The following is a 27,883-nucleotide window of genomic DNA, read 5'->3' as shown; positions in this document are numbered from 1 at the left end:
CACAGGTTGTAGTGTGGTTCCTGCATATGGCCAGACCTCGTCCAGGGCCAGGCCCGGCCTGGTCCCACCCACCCCCAATAAGATCATGGCAACTACAGGTATTTTAATATAAAGAGATTTTGATTTGCATTTGAGTAATAGCTCTGGGTGTTTTTCTCCAAAATGCTTGAAGGGTCTTCTCACTTTTTTCTACTTTCAGGTTCTTTTTTGCTCCAGTCAGGTTGACCCTTTCGAGTTTTGCAATGTTTGTAGTGTTTTTATTCTGCACGTTTTCTAATAAACGTTACTAACTTTAAGAAATTGAAATACCTTATAAATAACCTTCAAATCTAGAGTTTTTCCGTGTCCTGAGAACAGCTATGCCTCTGCAACCCATCTTGCGCTACTTGAAACCCAGCTATTTTAGTGCGTCTCTGACGATCCCACAGACAGTTTCGCAGCAATGTGTGCCCGCACATACACGACAGTATTTTTTTATCCTAACTTTCAACGAGAGGCAGCCCATGCTACCGACAGAGCCACCACCAGCGTTGCAGCTGACGTCCAACACTTCACAGACTTTAGGCTCTCTGCCTCAGTTACGGCCCTTGAGGCGGTTTTGTTGCTGCTGCTGCTGCGTCGCCACTCCCTTCGCGCCGCTAACGCCACCAGGAACGGCTAATTAAAGCTGCGGCTCTGGCGTACCCCTACGAAATCCGCCGAGCCCCGGCAGCCCCTCCGCTCCCGGCAGGGCACGCTGGAGCTGCGCCCTCGCGGCCCGCGGTGACGCGTTATCGTTACTCCCGCTCCCTGCCGGCGGCCGGGCCGCGCCAGGCCGAGCCGGACCGCGACCCTGCGCAACGGCCGCCGGCCCCGCTGCAGTCCCGGCCGGCGCCGGCGGCCTCCTTCTTACGTCACCGCCGCGAGCCCGGCGGAGCGACCAATGGGGCTCCGCCTGACCGGCGAGGGTGGGAGGGGGAGTGTCACGTGAGGCGGGCGCCCTCTGGTCGCGCTGGGAGAGCGGGCGGCTTCACCCGTGTCCTCCACGCCCGGTGGCTGCCGGGTAGGTCACCGAATCGCCTCCTGCGGAGAACCCGCCTCCCTCGGGCGCGGCGCCTATTGGCTAGGGTGGTGCTGGGGCGGCTGCGGATTGGCTGCCGGCGGGGAGTCGCGAGCGCGGAGGAAAAGCGGGTGAGAGAGCGGGGCGGCGGCGGCGGCCGCGCGGCGGGTGAGGCGACGCGAGGCGACGCGAGGCGACGCGAGGCGACGCGGTGGGTGGATTCCCTCCCGGGCGGCCCGTGGGCCTCCCCCCTCCCGGGGCGACCCCTGCCGTCCCCTCCCCCCTGACGGGGCAGGGCTGCCGGGGGTGCCCGGTGCCGGCGGGCCGGGATGGGGTCGCCACCTGGGCTCGGGGCCTCGGCGCGCCGCCTCCGTTCTGCCCCGCGCCGCGGGGTGAGCAGCGGCGGGGAGGCGCCCAGGGCAGGCGGCCGTGCTGCTGGCCTGCGACAGGCCGCGGTGGCCGGGCCGGGCCGGGGCTCTGCGAGGGCGGCGCGGTCGCCCAGCGAGCCCAGGCTGGCGGAGCGGCGCGCCAGCGGCTCGCGGTGTTGTCGGGGGGCGAGGCTGTCGCGGGCGAAAGCAGCCCAGCCGAAACGGAAACCCTCTTGCGTTGCGCTGGTGGGAGTTACGGCTCAGAGGAAATCATGCAAAAGAAAAATAATCCGGAGGTGACACTGGGAAGTTTCAGGGAAGGTTTGTGTGTGTGTGTGTGTGTGTGTGGTTTTTTTAGGAGAATTTGAAGGAGGTAGCACATAGAAAAGGAGCCTAATCGTATGAGGTCTGGTGCTCAGCTCCCCTTTCAGTAAACATCTGAGGCTTAGTTTGTATTCCTTTGCTGATATCGTTGATATTCTCCTGTGGCAGTCATAGGTCACTCGCTAGATTTTTATTTTGTTTAACAAGCTGTCAAGTTTCCAAATAGCAAGCGTAAGTAGAGTTTGACTGAATATTGACATCTGCCCTCGCACATAGCATTACACCTATTACGTGGACAAGGTTTATCAAGAGTAAAGGAAATAATTCTATCTTCTGATATACACTTTACCTAGGTGAAAAAGAAAAAAGAAAGGAGCTGAGATTTCTGCACATCAGCTCTAAAACTTCCAGTTAACTTGCTGAATCAAAATCATTTTTTCATAGAGGTCAATAGTTGGAATCTAGTTGCTTTGTGTAGGAATTCAAAGTCACTTCTAAGATTTTGGGGGAAAAGCAGGGAACGTTTTAAATGTTCTTTCAGAAATGCTTTTTTGTTTAAAAAAAATTACATTCTGTTGTTCTCAAAAGGCATATGGGGGGACTGGAGTTCACAGACAGGTCTGACTAGGGAACTCCATCAGGAAAGAATGGGTGTTGAGTATGTCTGTGTAGTGTAATACTGTATGGTTTAGAGATGTTGAAGTGGCTCACTTACCTCTACACAATATTGTATTGTAGCATGTAGATGTGAACGATGTCATCTCTGTTGAGCAAAGGCTTTTGATTAAACTAATGCTCAAACATGATTTTTCTTTTTTCTCGCCATCGTTAGCTGGCAAGATATGGTTAATGTGTTGCTTTTGCGCTTGGAGCTATATGTGACTAGGTAATATGTTTAACAAAAGTTTTAAAAAATTGTATGGATGATATGTATTATTTTCAATTCTTGCCTTAGATTTCATACTGAAAGCTTAAATACACCCCCAGTTGTTTCTGTAGTAATCACTGGCTTTTATCTGTCTTGTTGTATCTTTCCAGGCAGCTATACCTGAAAGTAGAAGGGCACTTAATAATTTGCAGTTCCAAGAAAAAAAGCAGGCTTCTGTATAGTGGCTGTGTGATCTCTGCCAAATAGTCACATTGCTTATAAATGGTCGGTGTTGATGTGGAAGAGGGTCTAGTCCTTTATCAGAAGATTCTTCCTGCCTGCTTGGTTTGCTACTGCTGTGATAATTTTCTGTTCACTTTTATCTTTCCTTATTAATTTTTTCATATATGTCCTTATGAATAAAATTTAATTAGATGAACTTGGGGCAGTATTAAAGAGCATGAAGACATGCATGCCCTAGCTTCCTGCTGAAATAAGGAAACCTACTTTTTTGTACATGATATTTTTAAGTGTTTAGTATCCCTTTGGAACCATACTTCTTCAAAAGCTTTGTACCTACTAGAGTTATACATACCTTTCAGTTTAGATGCTAGACCTTTCATTTTTCAGGTTTCGTGCATTTGTGTATTTTTTGCGTAAGGCTGCTCTGCATCAAGCCCATAAATAATTTTCTTTTATTTTCCTGTGGGTTTTGCATAAATGAGAGGAAAAAACTTCCTTTAGTAAGAAAAATATGAATATTATACTTCTTTTTGAGACAGAACTCGTAATTTGAAATGGATTTCACATAAACACATAGAAGGATGCCAGTTTGAAAACAGATGCATCTCATTTTGTTTCTTCTCATCTTTCATGTGTAGCACTCACTTGAGAGGCTGACTAAGGGTTCCATTTCATATTTACTGACTAGTATGCTTTATGTGTGTTCTCCAGAGCCTTTATATTTATTTCATTAGCATTTTATAATTTATAAGTGGTATTATCTCTCAGATCTGTGGATTGATATCTGATATGAAAGCATTGAATGGCACCTGCAAAGGTGGTTGTGGAAAATGGGGGCAAAAGAGAGTTCAAGAAGGCTGCAGTGAGAACCCCAGCACTCAAAAATGCAGGCACCTTAATTTCTGAACGATGGAATTCCTGCACATTTCCATATCACACATAAAATTATCAGGAATTGTTAATTTCTGGGTAAGTAGAGTTTCGTGAATGAAGAACCCATGAAATTCCTACCTCAGACTGCTTTATGCAGTGAAATGTGATTCTCTGTACTATTACTCTTCTGGCTTCTTTTGGGAATCTTGCCTGTGACTGCTGCTCCTCGCTTCCAGAGTTTTACTTAAGCACAGTGGAAATACTGTATTTTATAGTAATATTAGTACCACTTAGGGCATTTTATTGTAGTGAGTGAGTTGTGGAAGCTGTATGGGAATGAAACTACTGTTATTTTTAGTTTAGGTACGAGCAGTAAGATGAATGATAAATAAAGCAAGCATCAATTTTGGAAATGAGATTTTATTCCAGGTTAGTAAAAGTAACAAGTGTTTCATTCCCACTTCTGAAATTAGCATCTACAGAAAGCATGAGAGAAAAATTTGCTAATGTTTTCATTCTTGCTGTCCAACAGTTTCGTTTGGAACGAACCCTTTGTGTTCTAGGCACATAGAATGATTGTGAAGTAATCAAGATTTATGACGAAAGGTGTAGTGCAATAGTGTCTGGGAGAAATGAGTATCGAGTTTGTCTAGGGATAATTCTGGAAAATTAGGCCTCATAAAAACATCAAGGTGATATACTTAGAAGTGTTCTCCTTTTAGATCTCCGTTTAGATGACAGCTTAGCTAGAGGTTATTGAAACACGTTGGTTTTCCTTACTTGTCATACTGATATCTAGGAAGTGATTGGTACTCTGCGCTGTTATGGATAGACTTCTGCATTTTCTTCAACCAGACAGCTGGTTATTGGCAAGAGCAAGGAATTGATGACTGCAGCCTTAGGTACCTTAAGTATTTAGGTGTCTGAAAAAAACGATTTTTATAATCTGAACTGTAAATATCATGTTATTTCAGTAATTGTTCTGTAGAATGAGTGTTTTTTTGTGTTCAGTCATTGAAATCTTGGAACCTGGAACTATAAGTGGTTGCCAAAATGTTTTAGGGCAGGATAAGTATTTTGGACTATTCTTGGTGCTTTGTGCAGTCATGCTGCTTCTCTTATTCCTGGGTCTTCTTCATCTCATGATCTTTTGCAAGTTTCTAAAAGTAATTACTAATATTTCAGAAGTTGCTTTGGCTAATTTTTGAGCTGTTCAGGGTGAATTTCATTAGACTCTGTCATCTTGAATGCTTATAGATTATCACAGTTTTCTATAACCTGTTGTAATTGTCTCAATCATTATTTTCTCTCCTTCCCTGTTAGTTAATGGTTATATCTCTTGTCTTCTACTTAGTTCTAGTGCATTTGTAGTTTGGCTTTTTTTGTTGTTCTTTTGTTGGGGGGGGGGGTGTTTGTGTGTTTGTTTTGGTATCTGTTTTACCTCAAACCCATTTTGTGCCTTAGCCTTTTAATTACTGTTTCATATTCATCCTGTTCTGTTCTTCTAATGTTAACTTTACTTCCTACCTTTCTTTGCATTTGCTGGTGTGCTTTTAAAATAGGTTATCTTATCAGTTTTTGTATCATTCCTTTACCGCTTTACTGCTCAGTTTCTTGAATTCACAGTAACTTTCTGGACTTGTTCTGCTTTCCTCGGAGGAAGTTCTGTACTCTTCTTTTCACTCTCTTTTTACTTTCTTCTTCATTATCTTCTGTCTTTAAAGACTTACTCCATCCAGCTGATCAGAATCAAAATAATCAATCAATTTTTTTCTTCATATTTCCGAAACAAAATATGACCCTGACTACATTTTGGGGACTTTGACCTGGTTATCTCTTGACAGAGCAAGATGTGAAGATGCGGATTGTCATCTCTTTATATTCCCATCACTTTGCATTATCAGCCAGGCCTATCCTATCAATTACTCAGAAGTACCTTCTCTATTTTTCTCCTCTTTTGTTTCAGTGTTTTTACACTGCTTCCATTCTTCTTTTCTTTGATTTCCACAGTGCATGTTCAGCAAGTTTAAATTTTGCAGTAAGACAGGGTACCTCACATGCAGCACACTTCTTGAGCAGGTTTTCCCTTCTAAAATAGTATTTCTGTTGTCTCTTATGTTGGTATATCTCTACAACGCCAAATATGATGCCAAATCTAATTTCGGGCATATAAGGAGTTCTGTTCTTCCTATTTTAAAAACTGAACAGGTGAAATGTGATTAAAGATCCATCTAGTCCAGTAGCATGTTTAAGGGAAGAGTAGTGGATGCCTAAAGGAAGAATAGAGCAAGTAGATGGTAATGCTTCCTTAATAGATATTTCCAGCTTTTGGTAGTCCATGACTTAGCTTTTTGTTTATTTTGTATGACTGCACCTTTTGTTAATAGTTGTTTGATAGGTGGCACGTTATCTTTTCCTGTTATTTTTTCTCATGACAATTGCAGTTTCCATTCTAATCTTGTGAAGGGAGGTTGGCTTTTGTTTCTTTAATCACTTTTCTTCTCTTTGGTTCTCATATAGCTGACAGATTAGTGTCCTAGTTTCTTTAGGAAACAAAAACAAATCCTATTAGTTATATCTTTCTTCATGCAGTGTAAAAAAAAAAAAAAAAAAGTCTAGAGAAAGGTATCTGTACAGTTGAGCCGTTCCTGCCAAGTTTCCACCAGAAGTAGGTTGTTACCTAAGAAATTGTAAACTGTTTTTAAAAAAAAAAAAAAAAAAAAAAAGCTTGTGATGGAAATAGTGATCATTTAACTAATGTTTGCGAACACTTTCATCCTGCATAACTTTTCCAGCTCCTGACTTTCAAACTTCCTAAGTATCAGCTTCTTGCTCTTGCATTGCTTTAGTCGTCATTATGCAGTGGCTTTGCAACACTGTTGTTCATGCTACAAATTTGTTATTCAGGCTGGTTCCACGCAGTTTTGTTTCTAGTCTGATACACAAAACAAATATGAGCCTAAATATATGGCTTGTGTTTTGTTTTTGGTAGCCTAGCCTTCTTAATGACATCCAGGTTATATCCAGTGTAAAACAAATATAAAAAAACAATTTTCACTAGAGGAGCAGTAAAAACATCTTGATTTAAGTGAACGGTAGTACATTTAAATAGACGCAATCTGAAATCTGGCCAACTTTATAAATTGCTTGAATATCTTAAGGTCCCACATCTATACTGTTTCCTGTTGTTTTCTTGCATTAGTCATTTTTCCGTGTTTCCTTTCTCTCCTTAGTTGTGGGAAAATGGAGGAAACAAAGCTGTCAGAGAACGTGGATGAAGAGAGACGATCTGTTTTCTGTAGCTGTTTGCTGCATAGAAAAGAGTTTTAGATGAGTATGGCCCTTTAATCTTAGTGTTAGTCCCCGGTTGCAGGCATTCCATAGCGTTCTTTGCTTACTTACAGTTGTTGAAGACCATTGTCTATTCGAGCTCAAGTGAGAGGTTATATCCGCAGCTCTTTCATCAATTAACTTTGCAACAGTTTTGATCTCTTAAAAATGATACTACTAAAAAACTCTAGAGCCTGTGCTGAACAAATGGCTACTGGATTCCTATGCTTTGCAGGACTAGGAACTGTTGTCTCTGCAAGTGTCTTGTTTTCAGTAACTGTTTCTAAAGCTTGTTTTTGGAATGCATGTACCAATTTACTTCTGTATATGTTCCAAGACAGGCTTCTAAAATGTTTACATTTCTCATTTCAGAAGGACTATGGAACCTCTGCAGCTCTGTAGGTCCGGACGGCTTAAATCCAAGCTTGCAAAGGCTTTTTCCATTCCAGATGATTTGCTGGGTTAAGCGCTTAATTAGGATGGCTTTTGAACAAGTTGGATTAAACATGGACTCAGTAAGTGTTTCAGACTTGCTTCATTTTTTTCAGGAAGTCAAGTATAAGAAAGCACTTGATACTTTTTCAGCATTTCAGAATCATATCAGCATCAAGTATTTAGAGTGCTCTGCTAGAATGGATGAGCAGAAACTAAAACGTATGACGTTTACTGCTTGGACGCTGAAGTATCTTTATAGTTGCAGTGTAAGCAGTGCTTTCATGCTGGGAAAAATAAAATTTTCAATTGACTTTTGACAGTGACATTAATTCTTAAACACTTTTACTTCTTTGCTCCTGTCTTGAAGTTATAAAAAGCCAGATGAAACTGAGATAATGATAGTCTGCAACATTTACCTCTTTTCCTGAAAGTGGTATGGCGCATGAGAGCAACATGGCTGTGCCCTTTATTGGGGAAACAGAGGAATGCACATGCATAGCTCTCCTCTTGGAGGAAGATGTGTACGTTTTCTTTCAGTGCTTGGCAGAGAGAAAGAGGAAGTGGTAAAGAGAAAGATCTGTTGCAAAGCAACTGCTACGTCACTGGGTCCTTTAGAGAGCTATTTTCAGCAGAAGTATTGGCCTGAGTGCAGTAGTCTCTATAAGATTTTGGTATAGTCTAGTGTTTTAATAATGTGGAATTGCTTACCAGCTACTTGCAGTACTTAAACCCCTTACAAAGATGGTTCTGATTCTGATGATAGTGGTAGAAGCTTGTATTATTCTCAGACATTTATAGATAGCAAAACTAACATACCTCGTAAGTTACAATGACCAATAAGAATCAGTATTTTAGAATTTTATTAGAACTTGGACCTGAGGTTCCATGCAGTATAAATTTGAAAATTCAAAGCATCAGATAGGCTGGACTACCATGGGTGTTGGCCTGGTCATTTTCAGCAACATGTTACAATCTAAATAGGGGGGCAAAAAAACACTTTAATCTCTTTTACACCCCCCCACCCACACACTTGTATCAAGCTTGTGTCAATGCAATTACATTCCTAAGTGTCAGCTGTTCTGGAGCACAGCAAAGTACTGATGCAACAAGAGGGTATGACTAATATTTTGTAAACTTGCTCTGCCAGTGCTTCTAGTCAACGAGAAGTTGCGTGAGCATGGGTAGAGCACTGCTGAGCCTTACTACCTTAGCTGAGCAATGTGCTGACTTTATCTACATACCTTCTGGCACAGCTTGCATGCATTTTTCTGAAAATACTGTCAAGGTATATCTTGAATTAACAAAAGTAAGTCATTAAAAGTGTTGGTGTACCAAACCACCATTTGTTGAAAAACCTCCATGGCATTTGGGCGCCAAACGTTTTTGAGGATCTGGGACCTAGTCAACATCTCTTCCTATCATTTGAACAATCTGTAAACAAGTTTAACCAATTGCTTGAAGTACACTGCACTTATGTTGGTCATACAGCCTGTAGTGTAGGCTCTTCTGCTAAGTACTTCTGAAAGTTCTTATGTAACTTACCAAGCCTTCCCTTGATGAATGCTTTTTTTTTTTTCCCCAGTGCAACATCACTTTGGGGCTATTTTCAACAGTTTTGCTTCTGACTTTGTTATCTATTGTAAATAGTGAGATTACATTCCTGTGGTACTATTTGCCAGTGATTCATTCTTGAGGGCTCCTGATCTGTGTGCTTTTTGTTCAGACATATAGACAAACAGTAACATGATAGTCATAAACGTGAGGTCTTTGTTTGAGTAGTCCATCACATAGTACCAGTAGAATACATTCCTAAAATTGCATTAAAAATTAGCTCATGTTAATCATGAGGGGAGGTACATTTCATATAGTGGACAAACTGAGTCTGAGTGGGGAACTGGCAAAGCTGCAGCTCAGATATGGGAATGCAATGCAGAATATGCACAATTTATATATTCCATTAAAGTCAGAGGAAGGAGAGATACTTGAGTATAGAACCAGACAAGATGTTTGCATGAAGTTTCTGAGCTAATATAATCTGGGGATAAATACCATTCTTCTTAATAGAACTGTCAAAATACAAGAGTAGTGGTCTTTGCTTACTATATCAAAATGTTATTCAGCTGTTGTGAAATGCCCACAGCTGCATTACACTAATCACACAGGGAACATAGCCATTACCTGTAAGGGTGGTTTTAGTATTAATAGACTGGACTTGCTCTAGCTTTTCTTTATTGGGCAACCTTCTAACAGGATGTTGAGTTTGCTTGAAGCTATGAGCCTTTAAAAACTAAGATCTGAGTAGTAGATTCAATTTATAGCCATAAGTAAACACTGTTCAAATGTTTAAAATCACTAAACAGTGTTCTAACTGTTTATTAGCCATATACTCTGTTAGTAGTGCTGTGCTCTTCCTGTCCTTCTTTATTCTTTCTTATGTTGTTCCTGTTCCCTTTCTCTCTGCTGAAATCTTTCCTGCTTGTACGGCTCTCTTCTTCTGGCTTCTATTCTGGCTCATTTCCTACTATTCTCCTAGGATTAGTCTGATAAATAGTACAGCAAAAATTCCTGTCTTTAAGTGCAACAAAGGAAGGTGCATCTAATCCCCACTGAAAAAAAAGCATTTTCAATCATGCATAACTTTAGCTCAAGTGTTGTATGGAAGGAAAAATAAAAATTAATCCTATAGAATATGAAATAAATTGCGTAACAAGTGACTTTTTTTTTTTTCTTCCTTCCCATCTAGGTGCTTTGGTCAAGCAAGCCTTATGGTTCATCTCGAAGTATTGTAAGAAAAATTGGTAGTAACCTTTCTCTTATCCAGTGTCCAAGAGTTCAGTTTCAGGTAGGTATTCCCAACAGTTTGGAATACATGTTTCACTATACTGATTAATGAGAATTGCTTTTGCATCAGAAGACTTTAAGCAAATCTTCAGTACATTTTTAAAAATTGACTGGAGGGTTCTTAAAAAGGAGAAAATGATACATTTGGCACATAAGAAAAATTAGTTTACCTCGTTCCAGTTCACGTTTTTTTCCACATCTGGATTCTTCCATGTTGTTACTACACACGTAATGAAACCTGAAACAAAATTTTATCCTGAAGAAATTAACTGAAGAAATTAACTTCTAAAATGACACAATACAGTATTAAAAAGTTGTTATAGTAGGAAAAAAATCCTGCCCTTAAAGAAAGAGAAACATCTGAAACATGTTTTTAAAAACAGTACTTATAAACTAGGCTTAAGAGGCATGTAAAGATGAACAGTGTTACTTAAAAATGTTTGGGAAAATAAACAACTTTATCTGAAAGTAAAAATTATTTACAAGATAACGTGAGTTCCCTGTTTGCTTTTTTTTTTAAGTATAAGGCTAGCACTGACTAGGTGAAAGTGGAATATCAATTCTGTGCAGCTTTGCAACTTGTTTTCTTCTAACTTTGACTGCATGTAGTGGGAGGGTAAAGAGTGAGGGTAAAGACTTAAAGGGAAGGAAAAACCCTTGTTCTTTATAACAAGTCTTTCAGGAACAGATGGGAAAGTGGAAACTGTTACACATGCCTTCTTCAGCTCTGTGTATGCTGTGGATAGGGACTGTAGAAATGGAGAAATTTAGTACTTGAAATGCAAGCTGAGAGGAATGCTTCTTGGGTTAATTAAGGGAGGAGAAAATAAAGCCAAATGGTGGGAATCGTTTCTCCATCCACACTAAGACAAGTTAATTTCTACGTAGGTAAAATTTTCAATATTTCAATTTATTTCTTTAACCTATGAAAAATGTATAACAATATTTGTATTTGAGATTGCAGTACAAAATCAGATAGTTCAGATTACTGTAGAAGCCGTTCTCGTGTGGTAGTAAAAAGCCGTGCTCACGCTCTTCCTCACCTAGATAATTACACTGAGACTCTAAGCGACCAAGCATCTTTCACTGGTAGTGACTCTGTGAAACTTAAATAAATATATAAATGGGGGGGAGGCATTTGTGCAGGTGGAAGGGAGAACAAAATGGCATGCTGTACTTGAACTTTTGGGTGTATACTTAATAGTAATTATGCTAAGAGTATGGCTTCATTTGCCTCGTATTTGAAAGAAAGTGAGGTCCTCCTATGATGTGTCTGATTTCCCTAGTATAAAGGCCATACAAAGGAAGATGATGTTCGTTTGCAAATAATTAGTAAAATAATGCCCTCTTTTAAAACATAGTATGCAGAAGATACTGCTGTTTTATGTACTTGCAGAGAGCTGTTTGAGAAACTTTTCCCTGAGTATTTTTAATGTTCAGATAAAAAAAGTATGTATGTTCATCTGAATTCTGTGTTAGAACAAACAGGATACTTGCCTTTTTTCCTCCTAGAGGCATTCTGTCAACTTTGCTTAGATTTTATGCAATGTATAAACGTTGATCTCCTATTAGATGAAAGGAATGGATTCTAAAAATAGAAGTACAGCTTGTCATGGTTGATTAAATTTGAAGTATTACAAAACTGAGCCTTTAGACACATTAAAGCTTTTATGATTTATGCAGGCTTTAAACTTTTAATTTATGAACTGCTAAACATGAAAAAGTGTGATGCTGATATCTGCTTTTTATGTCTTTATCTCAGTGTTAAGATTTGTAGTGAAGTTCAATACCAATCTTGACTGTTTTTATGCTGTTGCAACTGACACTTTCCTATAGCTGTCTCTTCCTTTTTCTTTCTTGCCAGCTTTAGCTATAGTATGAAAGGACCATGCACTGAACCTTGCTGTAAGTTACTTTACTTAAAAACCAAACCAAAACTTACTTGCCTCATGTGAGGGTGCATGTATATCACCAGTGTTTCTAACTTCATCTAAGAACAACAAACTTTCTAGAGGCCTTCATTTTGCTTATGATAAATACATAGGAGATATTAACAGAATCTCTCTGTTACGTTCGTTCTTCCTTCTCTTCTAGCATGCTTTTATTCTGATAGTCTAAAAATAGAGTAGTAGCAAGACATTCTGATTTTTTGAGGTCTACTGACTGTTGTAATATCTGTCTCTGAGGATTTTGTCACAGTCCACATTTAAATGAATTGATAAATGCTGCTAATGCATTCAGTAACCAGTGGCAGAACTTACCTTAAATACTCTATATGGCATGGGCGCATGAAAATGGTTCATAAGTTTCGCTTTTATGTTATATTTGTAGGTTTATCTATAGTCTTTAGGAGAAAAAAAAAAGTTGAACTTATAACTGTAGCGAAGTTATATTCAACCAACCTATCTCACAAGGTAGGAGTTGTCTTCCTCCCATGCTACTAATCCAGTGTGCTGCAACTGTGGCATCGCTGCTGTAGTCCTGCACCCCTCCTGCTTGTTTGATGCAAAACTCTGTAATGGAATACAAGAGTCTCCTAAGGGATTGATCTGAATGAAGGAAACATCAGAGTTTACTGAGATAACTTGAAAAATCATAGCAACTTTGTCTTACTTGAAGAAGTATTTTCAAATGTTTAATGCCTGAGTGTGCCAGTAACCTGAAATTAGGGGTTTTATTCTATCCTTACGCTTACAAAAATACTTGTTCTATGTTCCAAGTCCTGGAGAAAACAAAAAGTAGAGGTCCTGCTTTGACAGCACCCAAAATGGTACAAGGTGTGTAGTTTCTTCTCTGGAAGTTCCTGGAATAATGGATGTGAAATGCACAGGAGTGTGTGTGTGTGTGTGTGTGTGCATGTTTATACACACACATATATATGCTAAAATAGGCAAAAAAAGCCTATGAAAGGCAGGGGGAGGCAACTACATAGTTTTCAGAGGAAGGAGAAGCAAGTTGCTTTCACTGCTTGAACTCATGCAATTGATTGTTTAATAGAATTGGGTCTCTTAATGGCAACCATCACTTTAAAGCCTGATCCCTTCCCAGGTTTCAGCTCTGTTCACCATTTCAGGTGCTGGCAGAGCAACTGTCCAACTGTCCTTCAGCCAGGAAAGGCTGGAGGAATAGAGCAGTCAACAGGGTTGTTTAAACATTCTTCTACAGGCAAGCAAAGATTTTAGATGGGCATTGACTTTTAATGTTTAAAATCAAGTAAAATCTTGGCACATCTTGGAATTCTAAATCTACTACTGTGGAAGGCATTCTGATTTTTAGGTATAGTTAGACAAAAGAAACATCTGAATATGGGTAACAAGCAAATATGAGTTTAAAAAGTAAGAGGAAACATGCATCACAATATAACAGAACGCTTCCTACTAAATGTTGGATTAGAAGCTATTTAACTCATAATGCAGAAAACCTTGCAGTGGTAAATGCATTCTTTAGTGTAGACTTATAAAATGATTTTTGATGCAAGTACAGGTAGTACCTTCATTTAAATATGCCTTCAATTTTTTTATGTCCCCAGTATGTCCCCATTTAGTCCCCAGTATGTCCATTATCATCAAGAGAATCTATCATCTGCAAAAAGTGGCTAATGTATGATATATTGTTTTATCACTGTTAATACAGATGCTGTGATCATTAAATTTTTTTTTGATTTTTTTAAAAAAGAAAAAATCAAAGGAAACATCAAACAATGAAAATTTTAACATGCAATATAGTATTCTCTAGACTGTTTTAAAGAGAGGCAGACTGTTATGGTATTAGGCACAACTGTTAATGCGATAAACATATTGCCATCTGTGCTGATGCTACCTGGAAAAAACCTTGTTGTTTCCAAATGATCTTCCGGTGCCAATATGCACTCCTGGGAGCTGTGATAAAGGCGCACACAGAAGTTGTGAGAGTGTAAGGTGAAGGTGACTAATCTCAATTTCCAAAGCTGTTTTTAAAAACTCCTGGGGAAAAAAACCCAGACCCACCACTTTTATCTTCTTAGTGTTCTTGTAGCAAAGGCTATAGCTAAAATACCTATGAATGCTCTTCAGAAATGGTTTTATCCAATCAAGACTGTAATCTTGTTGTGCTAGGTCTGCTACAAATTTAGGTTAATGCTAAGATTTTGTAGTTGCTGCTATGTTAGTTTCCTCTTAAGAGGTCAATTGCCTTGAAATTGATCTAAGTGCTAGCACAATGGATCAGGGCCTTCTTATAAGGCCAGTATATAATATCACTAGTTTTGCCTGTATTACTCATTTCTAAGCCCCTAACAGCAGCAGGTAGGTACAAATCTTTGCATAATTCATGCACCAATTTTGCATTCGGGTGTATATGTAATACAAGCAAAAGAGGTGGCATAGTTGCACTGGAGATGAATAACTCAGGGCAACAGACTGAGCAGAAGAAATTACCAAAAGATATTTCAGTAGTTGTTATTTGCTAAGATACTGAGACCAGGGTGATCAGCAGTCCAGTGACTGAGTACGCGTGCCCTTCTCTAACTTGGGGAGGCAGCCAGTATTTCAAAGTATATTTGTAACCATTTTGTGTAATTATGGTTATAGAGCAAACATTGATGGCTTAAACAATTTTTTGAAATCTGCATTCAGGTTGCTTAATTGTAAATGTAAGAGAAGTTCTGGAGCCTTGCTCACCTTTGGCTCCAAATAACTTAAAAGCTAATGGCAGAACCATATTGGAAAACGGTCAGTTTTTTCAGCATGCAGCAAAGGAGATTGTTAATGGATAGTGTATTCCCTTGGGGTTGCATCCTACCTCTCACTCAAAATCCTTGTAATTATTGAGGTAGTACCAGTGGTGTTTTTTTGGTTTTTTGTTTTTTTTTTTCTTGTAATGGGCACAGCTTTATTCTTGTACAGAAATTCTGAAAGTTGTATGGGAAGAGAAACACACTTCAACAGAACTTCACTCTCAAAATAACGTACTAAATCAGATTATAACACTTGAGGAGGAGTAGTAGCCCTAATGGTTGTCTTTTTGTAAATACTGGTTGTGAGTACCATAAAACAAAACATGTTATTTGAGTTAATGTAGCTCACTACTTATGAATGTTGACGTTTGCTTATCTTTAATGTAACAATTTGCTTTGGATTTACAGCGTTCAATAACTTCATGTGGTAGTATAGGTAGCTAGCCATGAACCTTAAAAATAGCTTCTGTGAAGTGTCCAGCAGACTAGAGTGAAAGAGGGCAATAATTTGTCAGTGAAATAGGTTTTGGTCCAAGCTCAGGACAATAACAAATGTGCTAAATCTACAGGTGTTTCATGCATGTCCGTATAAGAGTTGCATCCAGCCTCGTTAAAAATATTAGTCTATTGTGCTAAGTGAAATAAACTGTGAAATGAGTTAGGAAAACTGACTCTAAAACCTTCAATCTTATCTTTAAAATTTAGCTTACTTCTCATGCCACAGAAGGGAACTATCCTAATCAACTCAGAGAAGATGCCGTGGCCTCCTTTGCAGATGTGGGATGGGTTGCTCAAGAGGAAGGTGAAGTCTCTACAAGGCTCAGGTATGCTCCTTAAATCTTCTATTTGAAGTTATGCACTGAGGAAAAACAAAGCTTTTCCCCAAAGAGAATCTACAGTGTATAACACTCAGTGAAGAGCACTTGAATGCTTGGAGAAGAGAAAGCGAAGAGTTATCACCAGATATCGCCTTTCCAGTACCAGAAGGCAGGTACTGCAAAGGATGTGGTAGAGGTCAAACTAACAGGATTGTGAATGAAAGACCACAGTCTGAGAACAGATACAGGAGATTGTGTTTTTATTTACTTGTACTGGAAAGAATTGAAGTGTGACCGTGTTCTTCAGCCTTGTGCCCACAAAATGTCTGCTGTGGTATGGCATCATTGCTAATACTTATCTTTCCCAATTCTTGAGAGAGTTTAATTAGTATGGGTGGTGTATTGTAGGGTTTCTTAATTAGTGGCAATGGTAGTTCTGACAATCCAATAATTGGTATATTGTTTTTCGCCTTTCTGGTTAAGGCTTTGCAGTCTAGGGAAGAGTTCTGTAACATGATGGCTTACATTTCATCTTTAACCTTCATAAGGAAAACTGGCAGGGAAGTGTGTGAGCCGCTGTGTTCAGAATTAGGGGATAGGTACTGTTGTGTTGGGCAAAGAGTACTACATAGCTGTGTAACTGCCTGAAACAGGTTGGTTGAAGTGATGAAGCTCTGTATTGTTCCAGCCTATCCAAATTGCTGCTCAGACTAGCTGGAAACAAAGATAGAGTTCTGTAGTGCAGAGGAGATTTTTCTTATAAACAAACTGACCTTCCAGAGAAAGGCACAGATTGTTGGCTTCAGAGATTACTGGAGGATACTGTTCTTAATGTGAAAGCACAAAATAGGTTATTAATGACTTCGATGCTCTCCAATATAACTTGCTACCCTGAAGCTTTACGTGACACACGTTCTGGCATTGGAACATTAATTTTACTAACTCAAAGGGGAGTCACGGAAATCAACAACTTGTTTGAAGAAACACTATTTGTAAAATACATTTAATGCAAAGGTTATTTACTGGCCACTACTATTTTTGTTTGCACAGAAATGTTTTTGGCTTGAATATAAAGCTATTTAGTTTAATGGAGGCAACAGGGAGAATAGCTCTCTGTTACTTCCAGGGGCCCTTTGTAAAACAGATGTAGGACTGGTATTTTTGCTGACATATCTGCATATGAAGGAGGAGGGGGGACAGATGGATGTGGGATGGGACCAAAATAACCCTGTAGATATATGGTGACCTTAAGACAGCTTATTGTGGAACAGTGTAGGTGAATTACTTAGCAAAAGAAAATATGATCCTGCCTATATGCATATTTCAGTGTGCACAGTTTATTTTGTTTATACACAGTATTATGCAGTGTAGCATGCATTAGGTATTTTCCAGACAGTTGAAATTTCTCTGATCTGAAGAGATCACATAGGTGTTACTGTTAAATATATATTCACTCTATAATTCAGTAAACAGTTTTGCAGTCATATTTTTTTCTGAATGTAGTTTTACAGAGGAAACAACTCAATGACAGATCACTTTTCCCCTACCCCTAGCCAGAGCGGTAGTGACACTTCAAGCACAATATTTTTCCACAACAATATATCCCAATCAGGAAATTTGCTTAAAAACACCGTTACTGCTCTGAGCCAAAATGCCCTTTCCTTTTCAGCTATTCTGCTCCTTTAAAGAGTTTCTAGAAGGCAGGTTTTAGAGTGGAGTGACTGCTGGCTCCCTGTACCTTACTTAGGAAGAGCAGGTCAGTTGCTGCTGTAGGAGGCATCCTGTCCTTTTCTCAGCTTTAGTTTCTCTCTATTCCTACCTAGGTAACAACACCTAAATCTTAACACTTTTGATAATATTCAGATCTGCTTAATCAAATTACTCCAAGTTATGCTGAGGTTTTATATCAGTGTTGTGAACCATTCAAACGTGTATCGAACACTGTACAGAGGTGGTCAGAAAACAGAGCTTGTTCTAGCCTTAAATCTTGGCTTTTAAGCCTAGCAACACTGCAGATCTAACGCGATGACCATCGAGAGCAGCTTAACATACGTATCCAGAGTGATAGCGGTCTTAAGCTATATAGTCTAGAGCCATTCTACAGACATCTTGAAAAGGCATATCGCTAGCTGCAGTTTATATTCCCATGTTTGAATAAGCAGTGCAGGCCTGACCTGCCTGAGAAGTTTTGGGAATTAGGTGAGAGCAAAGTATGTGGTCATAATTTGTAGTTACAATGTATTCATGTTTATGACAACCTGTTATCTTTAGTCATTAGGAGTTCTACTTCAGATAAATTGTATTTAAAAATGATGGTGTCTTTAGTGAATATAACCTTTTGTGGCCGCTTATTTGACTGTAGATGCTCAGTAATGCCACATGTGTTTAACTCACAGACTTTCTGTTGCATGATATTTGTCTCTTTGCTTTTACTTACTGTGGTGGAAAACTTTACATCATTCCCTTTGCCTATTTTCTAATAAGCAGCTTCTATGGCACTAAAGTATTTCACATGCTCCGTGCCCTCAGAAGTGCTGAAATGGATGCTGAATACTGTCAAACCAGGGCTGTTGCTTCAGAAGACAAAAAAGGGTACAAAATATTCTGTGGAACCAAGAAACTTTTCCTTCCTCTTAAAAGGAATCAACTACAAAGGAATATTTGCAACCCATGAAAAAAAATGGTACCATTTGGGCAAGCTTTTTAAAAAGTCTTACTTGCAACAAAAATACGATTACAGGTATGAGCAGAGAAATAGATGGGGGGGAGAGGATGTATATCTCTGTTCTAAAATTAAACCCTAAGAATTACCAACATTCCTTGCAAAAAATTTGCAACCTCATGTCCCTCAGGACAAAAATGTTATATTTTGAAGCAAAAAATGCATTTGAATTCCAATACCTGCAAGATAAGCTGTAACACTACTTCTCATGATCAAAAAAAGATATCCTTGGTTATTCCTTCCTCTCCTCGCAGGTTGTATTAAGAGACATTAACATAGAAAGGTTTAAAAACCAAAGCGGTGTTCTGTCTCTGTGCAAGGACAAGTACCACAAGATAGTGGAGCAGGCAGAAAGAATTTGAAACTTGTTTACTTTAGGCAATATAATGTTTTGGTAGAATCACAGAATGGTTTAGGTTGGAAGGGACCTCTGGAGATCATCTAGTCCAACCTCCCTGCTCAAGCAGGGTCCTCTGGAGCATATTTCCCAGGATTGCATCCACACAGGTTTTGAATATCTCCAGCGAAGGAGACTCCACAGCCTCTCTGGGCAACCTCATCCAGTGCTCTGTCACCCTCACAGTCAAGAATTTTTTCCTCAGGTTCAGATGGAACTTCCTGTGTTTCAGTTTGTGCCCGTTGCCTCTTGTCCCGTTGCTGGGCACCACAGAGAAGAGTCTGGCCCCATCGTCTTGACACCCTCTGTTCAGATACTTGTACACATTGATGAGATTGCCTCTCAGTCTTCTCTTCTCCAGACTGAACAGGCCCAGCTCTCTCAGCCTTTCCTCATAGGAGAGATGCTCCAGTCCCCTCATCGTCTTTGTAGCCCTCTGCTGGACTCTTTCCAGTAGTGCCGTGTCTCCCTTGTACTGGGGAGTCCAGAACTGGACACAGCACTCCAAATGTGGCCTCCCCAGGGCTGAGTAGAGGGGCAGGATCACCTCCCTCCACCTGCTGGCAACACTCTTCCTAATGCAGCCCAGGATACCATTGGCCTTCTTGACTGCAAGGGCACCCTGCTCTGGCTCATGTTTAACTTGTCGTCCACCAGGACTCCCAGGTCCTTTTCGGCAGAGCTGCTTTCCAGCAGGTCAACCCCCAGCCTGGACTGGTGCCTGGGGTTATTTCTCCCCAGGTGCAGGACCCTGCACTTGCCTATGTTGAACTTCCTCTCCACCCAGCTCTCCAGCCTCTCCAGGTGCCTTTGAATGGCAGCACAGCCTTCTGGTGTGTCAGCCACTCCCCCCAGTTTCGGATCATCAGCAAACTTGCTGAGGGTACACTCTGTCCCTTCCTCCAGGTCACTGATGAGTACATGGAACAAGACCGGACCCAGGACTGACCTGTGGGGGACACCGCTAGCTACAGGCCTCCAACTAAATTCTTCACTGCTCATCACAACCCTCTGAGCTCTGCCATCCAGAGGGTTCAGTCCACCTTACTGTCCACTCACCTAACCCACACTTCCTGAGCTTACCTGGGAGGATGTGATGGGAGACAGTGTCCAAAGCCTTGCTGAAGTCCAGGTAGACAACATCCACTGCTCTGCCCTCATCTACCCAGCCAGTCATTCCAGCATAGAAGGCTATCAATCAGCTTCATTAAGTAGGTTTTCCCTTTGGTGAATCCATGCTGACCACTCCTGATCACCTTCTTGTCCTCCAGATGCTTAGTGATGACCTCCAGGAGGAGCTGTTCCATCTCCTTTCCAGGGATGGAGGTGAGGCTGACAGGCCTGTAGTTTCCTGGCTCCTCCCTCTTGCCCTTTTGGAAGACTGGCGTGACATTGGCTTTCTTCCAGTCCTCAGGCACCTCTCCTGTCAAGTTTGGACAAATGACCTCTAACCTGATCCACCTCGACCAAGGGAGAGTCTTCCTCTCTCCAGCCTTCCTCTCTTGTCCCCAGGGTCTGGAATTCCTGAGGACTGGCCTTAGCAGTGAAGACTGAAGCAAAGGCAGCATTCAATAACTCTGCCTTCTCCATATCCTTCGTCACCAGGGCACCCGCCCCATTCAACAGCGGGCCCACATTTTCCTTAGTCTTCCTTTTGCTATTGATGTATTTGAAGAAGCCCTTCTTGTTGTCCTTGACATCCCTTGCCAGATTTAATTCCGACTGGGCCTTAGCCTTCCTTGTCGCATCCCTGCATACTGTGACAACATCCCTATATTCCTCAAGTGGCCTGTCCCCTTTGCCACATTCTGTAGACTTCCTTCTTCTGCTGGAGTTTTGCCAGCAGTTCCTTGCTCATCCATGCAGGTCTCCTGCCCGCTTTGCTCGACTTCTTACTCAGAGGGATGCACCCATCTTGAGGCTGGAGGAAGTGATACTTGATTATTAAGCTCTTCTGGACCCCCCTTCCTTCTAGGGCGCTACCCCAGGAGATTCCCCCAAGTAGGTCCCTGAAGAGGCCAAAGTTAGCTCTCCTGAGGTCCAGGGTTGCAATCCTACTCATTGCCCTGCTCCCTCCTCGTAGGATCCTGAACTCCACCATCTCATGGTCACTGCAGCCAAGGCTTCCCCCAGCCTTCATATCTCCAACCAGACCTTCTTTGTTCATTAGTACAAGGTCTAGCATTGCACCTCTCCTCGTTGGCGTCTCCACCACCTGGGTCAAGAAATTATCATCAGCGCTCTGCAGGAACCTCTTTGACTGTTTGCGCCTAGCTCTGCTCACTTCCCAGTAGATGTCAGGGTGGTTGAAGTCCCCCATGAGAACCAAGGCCTGTGATTGTGAAGCTACTTCCAGCTGTTTGTAGAAGGCCTCATCGACTACTTCTTCCTGATCAGGTGGCCTGTAGTAAACCCCCACAACAATGTCACCCATGTTAGCCTGCCCTTTAATCCTTACCCATAGGCACTCAACTTGCTCTTCATCCGCCCCTAGGCAGAGCTCCATACGTTCTAGTTGCTCCCTCACATAAAGGGCAACTCCACCACCTCGCCTTCCTGGCCTGTCTTTCCTATAAAGCGTGTAGCCATCCATGACAGCATTCCAGTCATGTGAACTATCCCACCATGTCTCTGTAACTGCAACGAGATCATGGCCCTGCGACCGCACACAGATCTCTAACTCTTCCTGCTTATTCCCCATGCTGTGCTCATTGGTATACAGGCATTTCAGAGAGCCAATCGAGCATGCAGGCTTCCCAGGAGAGGTGCAAGAGGATCCTCCACAGCCATGTCCCATGCCATCTCCTCTGGCTGCATGCACCCGCTGGAGGCCTCCTGACTCGAGTGGTGTTTTACTGAGAAGTGATTTGTGAAAAGGCAGATTATATTTTAAAGTCAGGTCTTCAGCTTTTATTGATGGTTCCTATATATTTGTACCTTGTTCTATTTAGTATCTATTAGAAAGCGTTTAATAAAAGGAGTCTTTTATTTTTCTGTTACAGATCAGAAGTTTGGTCCAAAACAGGCCAGCCCCTTTCAGGTGAACTACACCATTCTAGAAGACAGGTGTCTTTACCAAACCCATTACAAGAAGAACCAGTGACCAGGAGTGCAGTGACCGCAAATGAAGAAGCTCTGCAAAAGATCAGTGCTCTAGAAAATGAACTAGCCACTTTAAGAGCACAAATAGCCAAAATTGTAATCTTGCAAGAACAGCAGAATCTGACAGCAGGTAATAAATTTGCTATACACAAAATAGTTAATGAGTTTTCCCTGTTATAACTAATAATTTTTGTGAGATACTGCAAGACACTTTCTCCATGTTGTTGTGGTTAGTATAGTGGTCAGTCATAGCATACTAATGGAGGGATACAGAATATTTCTTGAAGACAAAAGACATGCCGTATTTTCTAGTATTCCAGAAGTCCTTGTGTGTGTTTGGAAGGTTGCCAGAATTCCAGAGCTGTGGATAAGTAAAGAAGGATGAAACAGAAGTAAAGAAGGATGAAACAGAGCTTTCTGCCTGGAGAAAGCTCATGAGTGTGTATCTCAAGCTTATGAATAAATAGCAGAAAAGGAGATTCATTGCTTACTGGAATCATCCCTGGGATGAGAGGCATTGTTCAGATGGAACCAAAAGGGGCGCAGTACTCTCAGTAGTAATTTTCTTTACCAAGATTCTTTCTCCTCTTCCCCTCACCTGCGGTCTCCGTCCACTTCTAAGCCTACCATCTCTAAAGCATTGCAGATAGCCTGTCTGTTTTCACTCATTCCTAAGTTCATTTAGAAAATACACTGTTTTGCCTATCTTAATGCATTAGATCATAATCTGATTCCTCAGAAGATGTTCTAGTTTAGTATTTATGTGAACTGATAGCAGTTACTTTATTTTTCCACAACTGTTCAAATTAAAAACCCTGCAATAGTTTAGAGGGTCACTTGCTTTCACTCTTAAATTGTAATTATTGTGGGGCTTTTTGCCAAATAACTAATTTCATATAACTTTTAATCATCTTCTCTTATCCTCTGTTTGTTAGGAAACTTGAATTTGCCTTTGATTTGATTTTATCATCTTTACCTCCCTCTTGTGGTAAAATATGGTAATGACTGTGTATGTATACATATTCACATAGTAGACACCTCTATACTGTATCAGTTTGGTTTGGATTGGTTTTGCTCATTTCTTCAGAGAAGCATTTGAAAAGAGGTTTCTTGATTTATTTGTCAAATTATTACTGCTATTATATTTATAACTTCCAGTTTTCTCCCAAAGAGTGCAGGAAACTTAGAATTAAGAGTATCCTGAGAATTTATCTGTTCAGACAGATGATTGGCTGACCTGAAAACCTCACAGCCTTAGAGAGCTGAAATAAACTTGAATTTAAGCACTAGTTGAGCTCTGTAGTTTACTTTTAAGAATCTTGTATGATAAGGTCTTCATTTCTCAAGATTACTAGGGAGAATCACTGCTCACTTAGCACACTTGACTTCCAGATCAGTACCTGCTTCAAAAGAGAATGAAATACTGAGCGCGTGAAAAAGAGAACATAATTAAAAGACAGTGTCACGTCCATCCTGTTTCATAGACTTGCCGTAAAGATACAGCTGCACCTACAACTTGAACTGGAAACTCAGCAGTTTTCACAGTGTGAGGAAAACTTGTGTCTGGCTTTTCAGTCAGATCTATTTAGGTGTCTCAGGAATGAACAAGTTATGCGATAACCTGAAAGGGAAGGGTATGTGGGGGAAGAGAATTGAAGCTACAACAGTCAAATTTTTACCTGAGTGTTTGTTGAGGTATAAAGGGGATTTACATGTAAACTTATATGAAATGCATGTTTTATTTGTAGTTGGGTTAAGTCCAGTTGCTTCAGCTGCTGTCCCTGTTGTGCCGTCACTGCCACCACCGCCGCCACCTCCTCCACCTCCCCCGCTCCCTCCCCCTGGTCTACAACGGAGTATGTCTGCAATTGAGCTCATTAAAGAACGAAAAAACAAAAAAACAAACTGTGGGCAGCCTCTCATAGAAAATGGGCCAAAGAAGCCTGAAATACCAAACATGTTAGAAATCCTCAAAGATATGAACAGTGTGAAACTACGCTCAGTGAAAAGGTAAGACATTAACATCAATATACTTAAAGATTTATCTTGGATTTATGGAAAACTTATTTCAAGCTGAGACTGCTGCTTATGCAACATTTGACAAACAAACGGGAATGAAAAAGTGTTCACAACTTACAAAGCTTTGTTTTGTACTATGTTAAAGCTTTTCATTTTCTTTTCCAGATCATTGGAAGGTACAAAATCTAAAGTAGCTGACCCTGCAGATCCTGCAGCTTTAATAGCAGAAGCTCTCAAAAAGAAATTTGCTTATCGATACCGAAGTGACAGCCAAAGCGAAACTGAAAAAGTGATTCCAAAGTCTGAAACAAAGACAGAAGTAGCACTGGTAAGTATTGTGGTTCTGAACCCATGCTCGGACTAAATGATGCTTGTTGCGAGAGCCAACAAAAATCTTTCTGCCAATATAAACAAATACCTAAAAACATTTGTGCTCAAAAACCCATTAAGTATTGCCAGTATATCAGGAATTGTAGCAGTCATCCTTTTTTTTTTTTTTAGACTCGCATCTTGGGATTTTATGCTGCTTTGGACTGAGGTGTAAAAAACACTATTAGACTTTTACAGTAAAAAAAGTAATAAAATTATTTCTTGTATTGGCGATGTGGAATGCTGAAAACTTGATTCCTAAGGGCTCATACCAGAGATGAATCAGAACTGAGAAATTCCTGGAGCTTGCCTGTTATTACTAACCTTAAACATTCAGCTATTCTATGTGCAACTAAAGGCAGAATTTGAAGCAAGATCTTAAAACGTATCAGCCATTCCTGGGAATACTAAAAGCGTATTGTTTAAAATGCCTGCTGGCTCTTGTTATATGGAGGTTTTTTTCTAATAATTGGAAATGCTGAATATATTAAAAGTTTCTTTGTAGTGTGAGAATGTTAACATGAAGTTATTTAAAATATTTATCACAGACAGTATAAGTTAAGGGCTTTAGTTTATTTCAGGTTGATTCGAAACCAAAGTAAGGCTTTTGAAGCACTTTATATTCAAGGTGCAAGTTCTAGCAGTATACGCCTATTTACAAAACAGGCGAAAAATCTTTTCTCATGAAGTACAGGTCAGAATTGCTTACTAACAAAACTCGAAGCCTTCTGCTGCAGGAACAAAAAGGAAAAATGAAGAATTATTTTCCCTTTGCTCATTTGGAAAAATGCAGGTAAAGCTCCAGAATTTAAAGTGACTTAACCAAAAGAACTGGCTGTACTCTGAATTGAGTTCTGAGGAAAATAAGATTGCCAAGCCACAAATCTCAGGACTTCTGAAAACTTGAGCTTATTAATGTTGGCTTAGTTGCCTTCTGTTTTAGGCCTTTAAGGTGTATTCCTGTAACTGTCAGGCTTTTCTTTATAACTAAAGGGCTAGAAATTCGCAAAGAATCAATCACTTGTTTCCAGCAGCTGAGACTTTTAAAAAAAAAAAAAAAAAAAAAAAAAGAGCAATGCTTTACTCACATGTGGGTTTTTCATGACTTTCCATTTTGAAATTTAAAGTCCAGCTCTTGTGAGAACAAGGAACATCAAGGTCCAGCAGCTAAGAAAAGTGAAGGTTTTCATTTGTCGAGTGACGGAATGTTTATCTGCAATGAGCTGTCTAATAACTATCATCAGTTATATATCAATATGTAACCTCTTTGCTAGAGCAGTTCTCATGAGATATTCTCATATGATATCCTGAGTAGTTTTATAAGGACTTGCACAGAAAAGAATAGAAATATTGTCAAGAAACGCCTACTGGAGCAATTGGTTGTCAATTTCTAAAGATACTGCACCTATCTTTACTTATTTTGCTGTGGTAGAGTGAAACGTCTCTAGTCAGAGCTGCTCCAGGAGATGCCTAATCTGAGTAACTTCACTTGATCACTGACAAAAGTTTCCCCTTACCTTGAGGCTACAAAGTGAGTGAAGTCCACATGCAAAGAAGCAGGATGATAAAGGAAACTTTTCTGCCTGAGTTCTAGTTTCACTTGCAACATGGACGGGTAATAATAGTTCAACTAGGTCTCCCTGTTGAAAGCAATCTTAACATGGTTCTGGTTTTCTTCTCAGTTTGGACCGCACATGCTGAAGTCGACAGGAAAAATGAAGACTTTAATTGAAAAGTCTTAATGCATCAAGATCACTACATGAAAGACTGTAAACTGTTTTGACTAAGTGTTGCAAATAGCACTAGTACTGAGTGGTCTCCTACAATGCAGGAAAAAAAAGTAATGTGAAATGTAGAATTGAGGCACTAAAGATGTCAAGGTTGAGGTGCATGTTTGTATGCGGTTTAAAAGGGATAGATTTGACTGTTAACTCAGGTATTAATTTTGTATTCAAACCTGGCTTTCTACCCAGACTTGTTGTGGTTTTATTCATTAACACTAAGTAAGTTACCTATATGATATTTTTGTGCATAACTGACCACCTTAACATAATTTGTAATAATGATACTGATACACCTTTAGTTAAAGCTCAAATGACTGATGTTAACTTAAAACTTGCACTATGATATTTAGTTTGATACTACATTTTTCATGTCAAAGTTGTTCTTTTAAACAGAGCTTTAGCAATTTTTTTTATCCCAAAGAAAAATTGAATATATTCTGCTTCATACGGAAAGCAAGCAAAAACTTGAATCTGCCTCAAAGGTCACCTGGTACATGACATTCTACGTAGCATGTTTTTTCAAATGAGCTTGCAAGGGAAAGAGTAAAGCCTACTTGTGTCATCAAACAGTGCACAAAAAGTGAGTAAATCATGCTTTTGGAAGCCTCTGTGAAAAAAGGCAGTCCAATGAATTTGAAAAAAAACAGTAGATAGCAGCATAGAGTAAAATGATTAATGTCAGAGTATGTGTTAACAAGTGTAGAAGTGGTATAGATATAAGAAAAAAGGTACAAAGTACTGGAGGTGCAAGTTGCTAAAATACATTGCTGCAGCTAAGAGATACTTGTGGACACCTTTTTAACCCCAGATGTCTGGGGATTGCACAAGCCCTCATGGTACTATTTGCAGGGAAGAGATGGTTTAAGCTGTTGCACATAATCTGTTTGTCAGGGGAAGTCCTCCTGGGCATTTCCCATGGCAGCTATTTGCTGCTAGACCTGTACAGAGCTAGTTGATTAACCAACTAGCTGAGCCCATGTCTCTGTCCACCGCTGTAGAGGGGGCTCAAGCAACAATAAAATTCAGGCCAAAAAACACTGCTCAGAAACCTAGAAAGCTATAACTCAGCTGCACACTTAAATGAAATTTTCTCTGACTGTAGATGAACTTAAAGCTGAGTCTGGCTATTTAATGTTCCAAGTTTGTATGACTACTGGAACAGTACAAGTGCCTCTTAGAGCTTCTGTTTTCTAGAAAACAGAAAAATGCAGCACTTTTTAAATATAAACATCTGACTAGCTCTGTTTAGGTTACTGCAGAGGACTAAAGCTTTGCTGCTTATAACTGGAACATACATTGCACGATCAAGGAGGATGTTTTCTGGTGTAAAACTTGAAATGGTGTTAATATGTACACAAAACATCTTCCTTTCAAAATGTTCTATCCATTAAGTGTTCAGCATGTTCTTTTAAATGCCTTTAAAACACCCTTTTGAAAGTTGCTTTTGGTTTCAAGTTTTGTATTTAATGCTCTATTGCCACTATATAAAATTAAAAGCTGTTAATATATTGTGTGTGATTTGTAGTGTTTTACAAGTTACAGCAGCCACAATAAAGTGTAGCTTGCATTCTGTTTGTTACAGTGACTATAAATCAACAGGTTAACGACTTACTTGCATCCCTCTTAGGTCCGGACTA

The 27,883-nt window shown here is 40.1% G+C and overlaps 1 protein-coding gene across 13 annotated transcripts; it reads left to right on the top strand.

The window, feature by feature from the left end:
* The first annotated feature begins 949 nt into the window (after positions 1 to 949).
* Positions 950 to 27,754, top strand: MTFR1 (mitochondrial fission regulator 1). 13 transcript variants are annotated; one of them, XM_068932601.1, is made up of 10 exons: positions 1,156 to 1,250; positions 2,564 to 2,617; positions 6,949 to 7,049; positions 7,418 to 7,560; positions 10,224 to 10,322; positions 15,741 to 15,859; positions 21,975 to 22,204; positions 23,823 to 24,084; positions 24,259 to 24,421; positions 26,145 to 27,754. In XM_068932601.1, the coding sequence occupies exons 3-10, from the start codon at positions 7,046 to 7,048 to the stop codon at positions 26,202 to 26,204; spliced, it is 1,080 nt and encodes a 359-aa protein (XP_068788702.1). In that variant the 5' UTR covers positions 1,156 to 1,250; positions 2,564 to 2,617; positions 6,949 to 7,045; the 3' UTR covers positions 26,205 to 27,754. The 13 variants fall into 13 exon arrangements, with proteins under 13 accessions (XP_068788706.1, XP_068788704.1, XP_068788705.1 ...); XM_068932597.1 differs by lacking the exon at positions 2,564 to 2,617 and having other exon boundaries at positions 1,139 to 1,170; XM_068932599.1 differs by lacking the exon at positions 2,564 to 2,617 and having other exon boundaries at positions 1,143 to 1,207.
* The last annotated feature ends 129 nt before the right edge of the window (positions 27,755 to 27,883 follow it).

Source organism: Struthio camelus, chromosome 2, assembly GCF_040807025.1.
Source record: "Struthio camelus isolate bStrCam1 chromosome 2, bStrCam1.hap1, whole genome shotgun sequence".
NCBI lineage: Eukaryota > Metazoa > Chordata > Aves > Struthioniformes > Struthionidae > Struthio > Struthio camelus.
This window is presented reverse-complemented; position numbering and strand designations above follow the sequence as displayed.